We start from the raw sequence: 15,262 nt of genomic DNA, 5'->3' as shown, positions 1-15,262 counted from the left end.
GATCTACAAGCTAAGCTGCAACCATGATGCTGCATTCTATGTGGCCATGACAACCAAAAAGCTATCTGTCCTCGTGAATGGGCACCAACAAACTGTGGCCAAGAAACAGCTGGACCACCCTGTTGCGTAGCATGCCATCCAACACAGCGTTCTTCATTTCAGTGACTGCTTCACAGCCTGTGCCATATGGATGCTTCCCACCAACACCAGCTTTTCCGAATTGCACAGGTGGGAACTCTCCCTGCAATATAGTCTACATTCCTGTAATCCTCCTTGCCACAACCTTAGTCATTTTCTTTACCCATCTAGCCCCTTCCCTGTTCCCTGTATTCCACCAACGCACCAAGCCCTTTTACTTCTCTCCTTTTCCGCTGTCCCCCCCTTCCCCACCTCTCCACCGCCCTGTGTTTAACCTCCCGACTACACATAGCTGCCCTACCCTCTTCCACCTTGTTCCTGTGTGCTCTCCAGCAGCACATCACCATCCCCACCCCTACTCATGCTATCCCTCCCCCTCCCCATTGCAGACTCCTCCTTACCCCCATCCAGTTGCCTCTCCCATCATGCACTGCTGCTGCTGCTCGTAGTGCGGCTTCAGCTGCCAGAGACTGGTCATTTTTGTGTGAGTTGCGTGTGTGTGTGTGTGTGTGTGTGTGTGTGTGTGTGTGTGTGTGTGTGTGTAGGCAGTCTTTTTGTCTTGGCTCAGTATCTCTGCTATATGTTGAGTAGCGACTATCCTTTTTATAATATTGTTACATTTCATCCAGGATTTTCCATTGTCTAATTGCTAGAAAGTAGCGTTTGTAAAAGGAAAGTTTGGGAAGGAGTTTGTTTCAAAGAATGAGCACGGGTTCAAAAGTGTTTGTGGCTATGCACCATCAAGGATGAAAATAACCAGCCACAATGTGCAAAGAATATAAACAACTATCAGAAAGCCACTGAAGTGGCACAACGGTAATATTTTGATAACAATCCCACCCCATCTACCCTTTTACTATTTACTATCCATATTTACAGAATGATTATGACTAGGCAATGGGAGACTGAAGGATTTTACCTAGTAACTCCACTTCTTATAAAGCATGGGAACACAGCCTTTCATAGGATGCAACATTTCGTTTAGATGGTGTTCAGCCACCTGTGAAGACATATAGAGTCCTCTAAAAGAGCCCAGCTAAGTAGTTCAAATGTCGAGCATTCATGAAGTTTTAAGAGTAATGTGATGGGGCCTAACAACTCACAATATTTTACAGTCAATCCAGTAATAAGCCTGCACAAATTTCCCAATCGCTTGGACATGACCTGTGTCAGACATGGCATATGAATTTTGTCATCTTAAAGATTGTCTCCAAGAGCACCAATACCAATTATCTTCCTATGGATGTTATTTCTTGTGTCTGCTTTCAGCCTTGTGTTATTAGAATGTTGCTTGTCTGTCAAGATCTTATCGTACGTGACTCCTAAATAGTTTGGATATAGTGTAGCAGACACTGAGTTTACGATGTACCTGTCTTTGATTAATATAAAAATATAAATACATAGCTGTTTCAAACCTATGTAACCTCCTGTACACCATCTGAAGATGGGCCCGGAACGGTTCAAAAATCGGTTCATGGAATAAATAACTATTTAAAAAAAGTGACTGGTTGCAGTTTTATTTATTTACGTTGAATAAACAGCCACAGGTTCTGAAACATCCATCATTGATAAGCTTAATATAGAAAATGCACAGTTGGGTTTTAACTGGGTTTAGGTGAAGTTGTCCTGTCAAGTAAGCTCAAGATTTTAATACTCTACTAGGAACGCAGACAGACACTGCCAAAAATTATCCACTTTTTGGTGACTGTGACATTACCCAATGTTTACTGCCGTTGTAGTTGCTCTTCCAAACAGTAGTCCAAATGAGCGAACCAGGTGCATCTTCACCTGCGGTTACTCATCCTGTAGGTGCTTGCACTAAGCACAGCTCTGTTTTAAAAAGGATAACTCAATGTAGTCATATAGTCAAGCCGCACACATCTACTTTCATGCCCTGTAGCTCATTCACAGCAAATAACACACTGTTACTGTAATCCTGCAGTCAAATAGCCAATCTATGTGCTGGAATTGCAAATTAATAAAATATACAGAAAGACATGCAACTTTACTGTATGATTAAATGATGATGGCGTCCTCTTGGGTAAAATATTCTGGAGGTAAAATAGTCCCCCATTCGGATCTCCGGGTGGGGACTACTCAAGAGGACGTCGTTATCAGGAGAAAGAAAACTGGCATTCTACGGATCGGAGCGTGGAATGTCAGATCCCTTAATCGGGCAGGTAGGTTAGAAAATTTAAAAAGGGAAATGGATAGGTTAAAGTTAGATATAGTGGGAATTAGTGAAGTTCGGTGGCAGGAGGAACAAGACTTTTGGTCAGGTGATTACAGGGTTATAAATACAAAATCAAATAGGGGTAATGCAGGAGTAGGTTTAATAATGAATTAAAAAATAGGAGTGCGGGTTAGCTACTACAAACAGCATAGTGAACGCATTATTGTGGCCAAGATAGACACAAAGCCCATGCCTGCTACAGTAGTACAAGTTTATATGCCAACTAGCTCTGCAAATGATGAAGAAATTGATGAAATGTATGACGAGATAAAAGAAATTATTCAGGTAGTGAAGGGAGACGAAAATTTAATAGTCATGGGTGACTGGAATTCGTCAGTAGGAAAAGGGAGAGAAGGAAACATAGTAGGTGAATATGGATTGGGGGGAAGAAATGAAAGAGGAAGCCGCCTTGTAGAATTTTGCACAGAGCATAACTTAATCATAGCTAACATTTGGTTCAAGAATCATGAAAGAAGGTTGTATACCTGGAAGAATCCTGGAGATACTAAAAGGTATCAGATAGATTACATAATGGTAAGACAGAGATTTAGGAACCAGGTTTTAAATTGTAAGACATTTCCAGGGCAGATGTGGATTCTGACCACAATCTATTGGTTATGAACTGCAGATTGAAACCGAAGAAACTGCAAAAAGGCGGGAATTTAAGGAGATGGGACCTGGATAAACTGAAAGAACCAGAGATTGTACAGAGTTTCAGGGAGAGCATAAGGGAACAATTGACAGGAATGGGGGAAAGAAATACAGTAGAAGAAGAATGGGTAGCTCTAAGGGATGAAGTAGTGAAGGCAGCAGAGGATCAAGTAGGTAAAAAGACGAGGGCTAATAGAAATCCTTGGGTAACAGAAGAAATATTGAATTTAATTGATGAAAGGAGAAAATATAAAAATGCAGTAAATGAAGCAGGCAAAAAGGAATACAAACGTCTCAAAAATGAGATCGACAGGAAGTGCAAAATGGCTAAGCAGGGATGGCTAGAGGACAAATGTAAGGATGTAGAGGCTTGTCTCACCAGGGGTAAGATAGATACTGCCTACAGGAAAATTAAAGAGACCTTTGGAGAGAAGAGAACCACTTGTATGAATATCAAGAGCTCAGATGGCAACCCAGTTCTAAGCACAGAAGGGAAGGCAGAAAGGTGGAAGGAGTATATAGAAGGTTTATACAAGGGCGATGTACTTGAGGACAATATTATGGAAATGGAAGAGGATGTAGATGAAGATGAAATGGGAGATAAGATACTGCGTGAAGAGTTTGACAGAGCACTGAAAGACCTGAGTCGAAACAAGGCCCCGGGAGTAGACAACATTCCATTAGAACTACTGATGGCCTTGGGGGAGAGCCAGTCGTGACAAAACTCTACCATCTGGTGAGCAAGATGTATGAGACAGGCGAAATACCCACAGACTTCAAGAAGAATGTAATAATTCCAATCCCAAAGAAAGCAGGTGTTGACAGATGTGAAAATTACCGAACTATCAGTTTAATAAGCCACAGCTGCAAAATACTAACTCGAATTCTTTACAGACGAATGGAAAAACTGGTAGAAGTGGACCTTGGGGAAGATCAGTTTGGATTCCGTAGAAATGTTGGAACACGTGAGGCAATACTAACCTTACGACTTATCTTAGAAGAAAGATTAAGAAAAGGCAAACCTACGTTTCTAGCATTTGTAGACTTAGAGAAAGCTTTTGACAACATTAACTGGAATACTCTCTTTCAAATTCTGAAGGTGGCAGGGGTAAAATACAGGGAGCGAAAGGCTATTTACAATTTGTACAGAAACCAGATGGCAGTTATAAGAGTTGAGGGGCATGAAAGGGAAGCAGTGGTTGGGAAAGGAGTGAGACAGGGTTGTAACCTCTCCCCGATGTTATTCAATCTGTATATTGAGCAAGCAGTAAAGGAAACAAAAGAAAAGTTCGGAGTAGGTATTAAAATTCATGGAGAAGAAGTAAAAACTTTGAGGTTCGCCGATGACATTGTAATTCTGTCAGAGACAGCAAAGGACTTGGAAGAGCAGTTGAACGGAATGGACAGTGTCTTGAAAGGAGGATATAAGATGAACATCAACAAAAGCAAAACGAGGATAATGGAATGTAGTCAAATTAAATCGGGTGATGCTGAGGGGATTAGATTAGGAAATGAGACACTTAAAGTAGTAAAGGAGTTTTGCTATTTAGGGAGTAAAATAACTGATGATGGTCGAAGTAGAGAGGATATAAAATGTAGACTGGCAATGGCAAGAAAATCGTTTCTGAAGAAGAGAAATTTGTTAACATTGAGTATAGATTTAAGTGTCAGGAAGTCGTTTCTGAAAGTATTTGTATGGAGTGTAGCCATGTATGGAAGTGAAACATGGACGATAACCAGTTTGGACAAGAAGAGAATAGAAGCTTTCGAAATGTGGTGCTACAGAAGAATGCTGCAGATAAGGTGGGTAGATCACGTAACTAATGAGGAGGTATTGAATAGGATTGGGGAGAAGAGTAGTTTGTGGCACAACTTGACTAGAAGAAGGGATCGGTTGGTAGGACATGTTTTGAAGCATCAAGGGATCACAAATTTAGCATTGGAGGGCAGCGTGGAGGGTAAAAATCGTAGAGGGAGACCAAGAGATCAATACACTAAGCAGATTCAGAAGGATGTAGGTTGCAGTAGGTACTGGGAGATGAAGAAGCTTGCACAGGATAGAGTAGCATGGAGAGCTGCATCAAACCAGTCTCAGGACTGAAGACCACACAACAACAACAGAAAGACAAAAGAAGAGATAGAAGAATAATGTAATAAAAGGCTTGTGTTCTAATGTCTGTAATTGATGATAGAGAATTATTCAAAAAAGGACTTTTCAAGTAAATAGGAAGAGGTGCTACAATATTCAGTCAAAATATAGATAGAAATTATCTTTCTCAAATGGAATAAAGTTGCATTGATAGCATTGTGAGAATGGCAGCAAAATCCAAAAACCAAATAGTCATCAAACACTCACAAAAGATACTCCAGCTCAAAATAATTCAGAGTTCAATGTGATCTCACAAATTAAAATACGTGATATGAAGAATAGTAACTCATGCTGTGTCTATTCTCAGTTTGAAAAATCAAGCGGCAAAAGTTGAGAGTCCTACTCTGGAACACATTCAGACCTCTCAAAATAAAAAGTCTCTTCAAAAGTTAGAGTATTATAGCAGCCATTCACCACCAATGAACAATCAACTGTATGACTAAATTGTGCACATCACTCTACACAGGTCTGCCTTCTTCCAGAAATTGCCACAAAGTGTCCCAAATCACTGCCTTGAGCTCTAGAGTCAAGAGTCCTGGTCTCCACTTGATTCCCGTAGTGTTCGGCTATCTCTGCCCTTCCATTGGCTGATGGCTGTCCCCACCAAAAATACATTATTCATAAGCTCTAGAGCCATGATTTAATTGAACATGACCAATTTCCTGCACTAAGCTATTACAACAACATTTAAATAAAAGAAATGTTATAAACATTCAGTTACATTTAGCTCATTTACAAAAATAAGTAGAGTTGGTTTATAAATAAACAAACCAGTATTCTTGCCCATGTCATTCACATGAAATGACTACAGATTATCACTGTATATTATTCAAACAATTATTTGTGTCTTTTTGACAGAGGTGTCTTTTGGTTCTCTTTTCAATTTGGTGTCTGCTAACACACGTGATTGACCACTTTTAAATTAGCACAGTTTTTTAATAGCACTTACAACCAACATTTAAATACTGTTACTGTTACAATAGTAAATCATTAATTAAATAAAAACACAAGTATGAAAAAATATGAGGCATTCATGCTGCATTCATTTGCTGTGCAAATGTGGAGAATGTGATGTTGTAACAAACTTTTGCATAATGCAAAAGATGTTGTGATTCAATATATAAAATAGATACAGATATGTAGCTTTCAGGGATGATAGCTATAGTGCAATGGTGCCTGCTGAGATGACATTTGTTGATATTGCATGAAGTGATTAGAAGTTGTTAATTCAAAGGGTCATTGTGAAAATGTTTATTTGCTGTGAGATATTAACTTCCGTTAGTTTTAAAGACATTGAGATGATATTGTGCCATTGGATGCACTTAATTTTTCTGATACCGCAGATGTATTTAGATTTGCATTAGTATTTGATGTGACTTATTGTCAAATCTCAGAGAGGTGTAACTTGGCCGTCCTTAAGATTGTCTGACACTCCGCCATTTCCTGGAGCATATTTTGCACAAAAGCAATGCGAGCATCAGCCTTTCAAATTCCCAGCTTTGGGTTTTACCCGTTTCTGGCAATGCGTTCGCTGTCTCTGCACCCGGCTGGCAATAACATTCAACTATCCGGGCTGGCTACTGCGCTGCTTGAGCCCTGGGGCTGCTAGCATTCAGCCATGCATTATATTCCACTTACCTTGTAGCAATTCTAGGCAGTTGATTAGCCCACCTAGATACCCGTAACATTGCATGACTAAAATCTCTGTAACCAGATCCCCACTCTGAACTTAATTAGTAAATCCAGTGACCACTGAGATGAGTGTTTAATTTTGTTTTGTGCAATATGCATGTGTTTAGTGGTTATGACAATAGACAGGAGGATTTTGCAGCATCATTATGAGTTGTTAATTGTAGAAATTTCATCAGTCCATATTTGAATGATTGTTGAGATTAGAACAAAAAGCCTCTAGCTTTATTTACATCAAGTAAGAATAATAATCTATTACTTAAAATTTCATTGAAATAGTGTTATATTTAAAAAGGTAATACATCTAATCTTTGGAAGGTCTGTTGGATACAAGCCAGGTAGCATCAATAAAAATTTATCTCCACAAAGCGGAAAACATCATATTGATAATGTAGACGAACTAAAAATTCAGTGAAATAAATAAAAAAGGTCATTTTGTAAAAAGTTTTCAGTACCTTTTGTTTAGCATCCCAAGAACATTTTCACACTGCATAGGTGATCAAATGCAAAAAGACTTTGCTTTGTGGTGATTGTAAACTGCAGGTATAATTTGATTTATGTTGTTCCTGACACATAGGTAACATGGAAAACCTAACCAGGAGCAGCAAAATATGGCCACAAATAAATGAAACACTCGTGAAACAAGATGCAATTGGTTCTCATCTGACATTAAAATGTCAGGTACATCCAAGTGAGGAAACAAAGGTGGCCTCAGCAGCAGACTTCAAGGCTGTTCCTGAAGGAGGTTGCAGCCTTCCTTGTGAGGCCGAACTTACTTGTGGCCACAAATGTCAGAGTGTGTGTCATGTAAGGAACAGATTCCATGAAAATTACAAATGCTACTTTCCATGTGAAAGGTAAGACCTTTAAAGCATAATCACAGTTAGTCACAAGTTTTGGGGTACAAGTGCGATTTGAATATAATGCATTATGTTTAACAGTTGTTGAAAGATGCTAGTCTTTGAACATGGTCGTATGGATGCATTCTCTTGTTTTATTTTTGTTTTATTTGTATTATGCAGAAGAGCTAAAAGTTAGGTATACATGCATTAGTTTAGACTGAACTTTCTTTCATGTGAAATCTCCATCACTTAAACTTAAAAAATATACTGATGGAAAAAAAAATCGCAGCACCAAAAAGGAGTCATTTGGCATAAACAGAAGTTGCTATGCATGTTTCTAAGTCTGAAAGATGATGTCTATTAAAATTTCATGTCAGTTGCATAAGAGTGGTACTAGCAATGCCACTATGAGGATGTAAATCAGATTTGCCTTAAATACACACTATAATGGTCATGAGAGTTAGTTACCTTTGACTGAGTGAGGTAGCACAGTGGTTAGCACACTGGACTAACATTCAGGAGGACGATGGTTCAAACCTATGTGCAGCCATGCAGATTTAGGTTTTCCATGATTTCTCCAAATCAAATGCATATGCAAGGATGGTTCCTTTGAAAGGGCTTGACCAGTTTCCTTCCCCATTGTGGAAATATTCTGAGCTCATGCTCCATCTCTAATAACATTAATATTGACAGGACGTTAAACCTAATCTTCCTTCTGTCCTTTAGTTACCTTTGAGATTATATGTGATGAATTGATGTTAATCAAGAATGCTTTTAAGGTGACAAAGACATCATTTTCAGCACCTCACTGAGTTTGAACCAGTTCATGTAATAGGGCTACAGGAAGCTGGCTGTTCCTTCTGCAATATTGCAGAAAGACTTGGCAGGACTGTAGCCACTGTACAGGATTGCTAGCAGCAGTGGTCATGGGAGTGTACAGTCGCAAGAAGACTGAACTTCGGATGGCTACATGGCCCTGAAAAGAGGGGAAAACCATTGTGTTCAGTGTATGGCTCTGGCGCATTGTTCTGCATCTGCTGCAGGAATTTTTTGAGCAGCAGTTGGCACCACAGTGACACAACAAACTGTTACAAATCGGTTACTTTGTGGAGAACTCAAAGACAGATGCCCTGCAGCGTGCATTCCACTGACCCCAAACCACCACCATTTGTGACTTCAGTTCTGTCAAGCGAGTGCTCATTGGAGGGCATGATGGAGGTCTTTTGTGTTTTCTGATGAATGCTGGTTCTCCCTTGGTGCCAGTAATGACCGTTTGTTACTTAGGAGGAGGTCAGTTGAGGGCCTGCAACCAACTTCTCTGCACGATAGGCAACCTGGATCTACACCTGGAGTTAAGGTCTGCGATGCGATTTCTTATGACAGCAGGAGCACTCTCATGGGTATCCCACGCACCATGACTGCAAATTTGTACATCAGTCTGGTGGTTTGATCCGTTGTGCTGCCATTCATGAATAGCATTCCAGGGGTGATTTCCAGCATGATAATCCTTACCCACATAGCGCTGTTCTACAGTGTGTCAACATGTTGCCTTGCCTCCTCGATCACAAGATCTGCCTTCAGTTGTGCACATATGGGAAATAATTGAATGACAACTTCAGCGTCATCCACAGTCAGCATTAACTTTTCCTGTATTGACTGACGCAAGTGCAACATGTGTGGCTCTCCATCCCCCAAACTGGCATCCTGCACCTGTAGAACAGAATGCATGCATGTTTACATACTTCCAGTCAACATTGTGGCAGTTACACTGTTTATTAATGTACAAGCATTTCACATTTGCAATGGCTTATCTCGCACATACATTAAGTAACCTGTGATCCTTCAATGTTGATCACTTACATATGTTTCCTAGACAGATATATTCCTGAAATTTCATTACTTTGCCTTAACTGTTTTTCGGTGTTGTCATTTTTTTTTTCCCCATCAGTGTATGTAATTTTATGAAGTGTTCCTCACCAAAATGCTATATTACCGGTAACAACAGATTGGTATTTTCAACAATGCAATAAACAGAGTCCAAGAATCTGATCAGTTATCTCTTGCAAAGAATAATCTTGCAACTTTATGAAACAGAACCCCTGCTGTCATGTATGGAGTGGAAGTGTGCTATCATTTCAAGTAATCTCAGGAGTAGAATGTCTGTTTCTTGGTTATGTGATAAGCGACACAAATATAAATTTTATACTTAGTTTATTTATTTTGTAATAGAAGTCAGGGGTCAAACGAATATCATAGTTTCATTTGCACACTTCACTTCTTTAACTAAGAACTGCAAGCAGAATGTTATGAAAGAAGGATGATTGTTTAAATGCCTATGTGCATACCATAATTAGTCTAATCTTCTCTTCACAGTCCCTAGAAGAGTGATTGTGGGGGAGATGTATCAGATCATATTTTTCGTTTCTTTTACTTCCAACTGCTTAAAATAAACTGTGACAACTTAAGTCCTATAGGACTCACGATCTGATGGTAATATTGCCCCTATATGACTTTAATATATAGGTATGTGGTACTCCTGTTGAGATAATTAGAATTGTAGTTAGATCAATAAAATTACTTTGAAAGAATTTTTTTCCGTTAGTAACGGTCTTATGGTGCTATTACTTTTACTTATGAGGTACACCAATTCCAATAAATCCTCATTTTACAACTCTTATTTTATATGAAGAATAGGGTATTGATTTCTAGTAACTTCATAAAAAAAAAAATATTTTTCTTTTGTTATTGTGGAGTTAGCTGCTCTCGTGTTACCTTTGATACTAGATGTTACAGCACAGCCAGTTGCACCATGAAAAACAAAACAAACAACCCTAAGATTTTTGCGTTAAAAATTTCTTTTTTATCGGGCTGCTTTCTTTTAGTTATGTTCATAAAGTTTTTGCTTGACCTTAAATTGTGATCTCTTTAATTAAATTTATCGACTTTCAAAAATTGCAACTTCAGAAATAATCATTACTTTTCCCATATCAAATTAGGGAATACGCTGCTTAGACATGAGTATCTTTTCCAGTTTAAACTTCTACACTGAACATCATGGTGTTTAGTCAAAAGCATCTAATTGTTCCACTGCTTTTTTACTTTCTCTACACTAAACTTACTTGAAAAAGCTTTTCCTTTTCAGGTATTGTACTTATAAAACATGTCTACAGAGAAAATCAAAATTTGCTCCCTTTGATGCCTTCTTGCTATTTACATGGAAGGAGGTAATCTTTTACATTACCAAATTACCAAGCCTGGCTCCAATTTCACATCTTTGGTGTCCAGCAGTGGTCCCAGTTCTCACTAGCAGGTGGCTCTACTATTGCCACAGCTCATCCAGGCTCTGTACCACATATGAAACAGAACAGTTACAACTACAGTTAATATACATTTATAAGATCCAAGGTTATCCTTTCCATAATTGTGCAAAAAAAAAAAAAAAAAAAAAAATTAATCAGTGGCTCAACATTGTATGGGTGGAAATGTACTAACAACACCCACAGATACTAGCCTTACAAAGGGTTACCTTACAGTTGTGGTGTATTTCTAGATTCCTCTCTTAATACTGCTTCTTGTAAATAGGCTTTTGAGGATAGTTGGCATAATTTTTTTTTTTTTTTTTTTTTTTTTTTAAGTGTCATGGTTTTCACCATCTAAGTACTACTCTTGTGGGTCAAACAAACCTTTGGTGATTTGTGCTGTCCTTTGTTAGTTTTGCTCGATGTAAGTCCCACACACTTTTCTAGGATGGCTCACACAAAATTTTTTATGCATTGTTACTTGTAGATCCGTCTATTAATATGACTTGCTGATATTGTAGTCATAGGATACCACATTCTTAAATTTTGTGAAGTGCACAATTTCACATTCTGAACATTTAAAACAAATCACCAATATTATCACCAATCAAAACGTGGCAGACAGTACTATATTATAGGGAAGTGCAACAGTTGCAAAAAGCCTGACGCTACTATTAATACAGGGTTATTACAAATGATTGAAGCGATTTCACAGCTCTACAATAACTTTATTATTTGAGATACTTTCACAATGCTTTGCACACACATACAAAAACTCAAAAAGTTTTTTTAGGCATTCACAAGTGTTCGATATGTGCCCCTTTAGTGATTCGGCAAACATCAAGCCGATAATCAAGTTCCTCCCACACTCGGCGCAGCATGTCCCCATCAATGAGTTCGAAAGCATAGTTGATGCGAGCTCGCAGTTCTGGCACGTTTCTTGGTAGAGGAGGTTTAAACACTGAATCTTTCACATAACCCCACAGAAAGAAATCACATGGGGTTAAGTCGGGAGAGCGTGGAGGCCATGACATGAATTGCTGATCCTGATCTCCACCACGACCAATCCATCGGTTTTCCAATCTCCTGTTTAAGGAATGCCGAACATCATGATGGAAGTGCGGTGGAGCACCATCCTGTTGAAAGATGAAGTCGGCGCTGTCGATCTCCAGTTGTGGCATGAGCCAATTTTTCAGCATGTCCAGATACAAGTATCCTGTAACGTTTTTTTCGCAGAAGAAAAAGGGGCCGTAAACTTTAAACCGTGAGATTGCACAAAACACGTTAACTTTTGGTGACTTGCGAATTTGCTGCATGAATGCGTGAGGATTCTCTACCGCCCAGATTCGCACATTGTGTCTGTTCACTTCACCATTAAGAAAAAATGTTGCTTCATCACTGAAAACAAGTTTCGCACTGAACGCATCCTCTTCCATGAGCCGTTGCAACCGCGCCGAAAATTCAAAGCGTTTGATTTTGTCATCGGGTGTCAGGGCTTGTAGCAATTGTAAACGGTAAGGCTTCTGCTTTAGCCTTTTCCGTAAGATTTTCCAAACCGTCGGCTGTGGTACGTTTAGCTCCCTGCTTGCTTTATTCGTCGACTTCCGCGGGCTACGCATGAAACTTGCCCGCACGCGTTCAACCGTTTCTTCGCTCACTGCAGGCCGACCCGTTGATTTCCCATTACAGAGGCATCCAGAAGCTTTAAACTGCGCATACCATCGGCGAATGGAGTTAGCATTTGGTGAATATTTGTTGAACTTCATCCTGAAGTGTCGTTGCACTGTTATGACTGACTGATGTGAGTGCATTTCAAGCACGACATACGCTTTCTCGGCTCCTGTCGCCACTTTGTCTCACTGCGCTCTCGAGCGCTCTGGTGGCAGAAACCTGAAGTGCGGCTTCAGCCAAACAAAACTTTGAGTTTTTCTACGTATTTGTAGTGTGTCATGACCATATGTCAATGAATGGAGCTACAGTGAATTTATGAAATCGCTTCAATCATTTGTAATAACCCTGTATTATGTGCCAGGTTATTAGTATATATCATGAACAGCAAGGGTTCCAACACACTTTTGTGGGGTACTCTTGAAATTACCTCTACATTTTCTTTACTGTGGGACCTGCAGCATGTATTATGTCAGAGTAGAAGATTATGCAGAGAATTAATAGACTGGATGCTGTTTAATATTTTATTTTGTTATATAATCTTACTTCGGCTTTATTGCCTTTATCAGTACATGGCCTGATGCTGTATATAGACATTGACTTTGAGTTAACTATTACTGCTATCTGTAGTTGTTGGATGTAGATTTTTTTCCTTCTTCCAGTAACATTTTAAGTTTTAAAGTTTTTTGATAAGTTGATGTTGCATGTATTTATAGTACATTTTTTAAAATAATTTTAACTGTCATAGAAATACAAATTTGAAAGCTAGTTGTTTACCCAAAGTGGTGTATAGGGCTCATGTCAAACGAGACTAATAAAGAAGGACAGTACAAGTGATGATTGCTTTGTTTGACCCACAGGAGTATCACAAAGATGCTGAAAATCATGACACTTCATGTACTTTGGGTAAACAACTAGCTGTTAAATTTGAGTTTCTATGAAAATATATTGTGCGTGCAACATCAGCATATCAAACAACTTTAAAATGTTACTAAAAAAAGTTACATTCAACAACTACATACAGCAGTAATAGTTTACTCAAAATTGATGTATGTGGTAAGTGTATCAGACTTACCTTTAATGCTTCTCAGTTGTTGACAGAACCTACTGATGTAATTTGACAGTTGAGTCACTCTTTTCTTCTCCAGTGTCACACTCTCTCTCAGCTCACATTTCAGTAAATGAAATGGGTTCTTTTCCTCATGCTGTAGTAATAGTCAAAGTTTGTATTCCAATTTATCCCAGCTACAACACTGGCTCAGAAGTATCACAGAATGTCATGACTGAGCTACAAATTGGCAGATATTTTTAGGTTCTCAATAGTAAAGAAATCTTCATTCTATTCTTCCCAAAATTACATTTAAATATTTTAACTGGATCATATGTTATATTTTTGGGATATATTTTTATTGCTGTGTGAGACAGATTATCTGATTTTTTACAATGTTGTAAGTTACTGTTTCTTAGACACTTTGATGTTTACACTCATTGCTGCTATGGAGAGTGTATTGCGTTTTCTTGTGCTTGTCCTAGATTACCAGAGAATCCCATAAACAGATTGTTATGATGATGGTTTTCAGTTATTCCTTAGTACTTTAAATTGTTTTCTTTTTTTAAATTCAGGATTCCACAGCAGTGTCCGTTGGGCCACAAGTGTCTTAAAAAATGTTTCCAAGAATGTGGGGATTGTGAGACGCCTATGGAGAGGGTGCTTCCTTGTAAACATGTAAAGACCTTAGCATGTCATATGGATGTTAACAAGTATAGATGCAAGGAAGTAGTGGAAGCTGTTCTGGAACCTTGCAATCACAAAGTTAACAAACTTTGCTTTCAAGATGTTAAAAGCGTGCATTGTTCATTTCCTTGTGAAGACAGGCTTCTTTGTGGTCATAGCTGTGTGAGGAACTGCCACGCTGCTGACGATCCAGATCATCTTGAGGTTGGTTGTTATTAGTAATTAAAACATATACATATCTCAACAAAATTATGAAAGGGATAGATTGCTACTCCCCATATACAGGAGACATTGAATTGCAAACAGCACAAAAATTAAGCTTTTGGCTCGACAGCCTTCTACTGAAACAGAAAATGTACACACATCCACACAACTCACACACCTATGATCACTGTTTCTGGTGATTCAGTGTGTCCTCTGTATGGAGAGCAGTAATCTGTCCTTTTTATAATATTGTCGTTATTCAGTCATGGACTTTCGTAACTGACCACGAAACGATGGGTTGCTAATATATTGTGGAATCAATCTTATCTTATCAGTATATAAATAGATAATTTTATTATTGTATTTGAATGTGGATGAATTCTGGTTCAGTATTCATCACAAGAGGATGGCAGTTTTCTCCATGATTTGTCTATTGTTCTAGATAACAATTGGGTGAGGGAGGAAAATGTTTTAAGGTTTATATTGTTCGGAATCCCACCCAAATTATTGCATAGATTATTTTAAAGTGGACAACATGGTTGTGGAGAGAAGCAGCGATTAGTATGATCAATCAATAATTCAAGAACAGTCTTAATCGCATTTATTATTATTATTATTATTATTATTATTATTATTATACCGCCAACCGGTTTC

General features: G+C 38.6%; 1 protein-coding gene across 1 annotated transcript in view; it reads left to right on the top strand.

Moving 5' to 3' along the window:
• Positions 1-15,262, top strand: part of LOC124777816 (NFX1-type zinc finger-containing protein 1-like) — a 279,974-nt gene that overhangs the window by 162,178 nt on the left and 102,534 nt on the right. The window contains exons 8-9 of the mRNA XM_047253337.1: positions 7,438-7,717; positions 14,293-14,608. Of these exons, the coding sequence (XP_047109293.1) occupies positions 7,438-7,717; positions 14,293-14,608 (596 nt within the window). The remainder of the gene's footprint in view (positions 1-7,437; positions 7,718-14,292; positions 14,609-15,262) is intronic.

Source organism: Schistocerca piceifrons, chromosome 2 (genome assembly GCF_021461385.2).
Source record: "Schistocerca piceifrons isolate TAMUIC-IGC-003096 chromosome 2, iqSchPice1.1, whole genome shotgun sequence".
In the NCBI taxonomy this organism is placed as follows: domain Eukaryota; kingdom Metazoa; phylum Arthropoda; class Insecta; order Orthoptera; family Acrididae; genus Schistocerca; species Schistocerca piceifrons.
The sequence above is the reverse complement of the archived record's forward strand: the minus strand, read 5'-3'. Positions and strand labels throughout refer to the sequence as shown.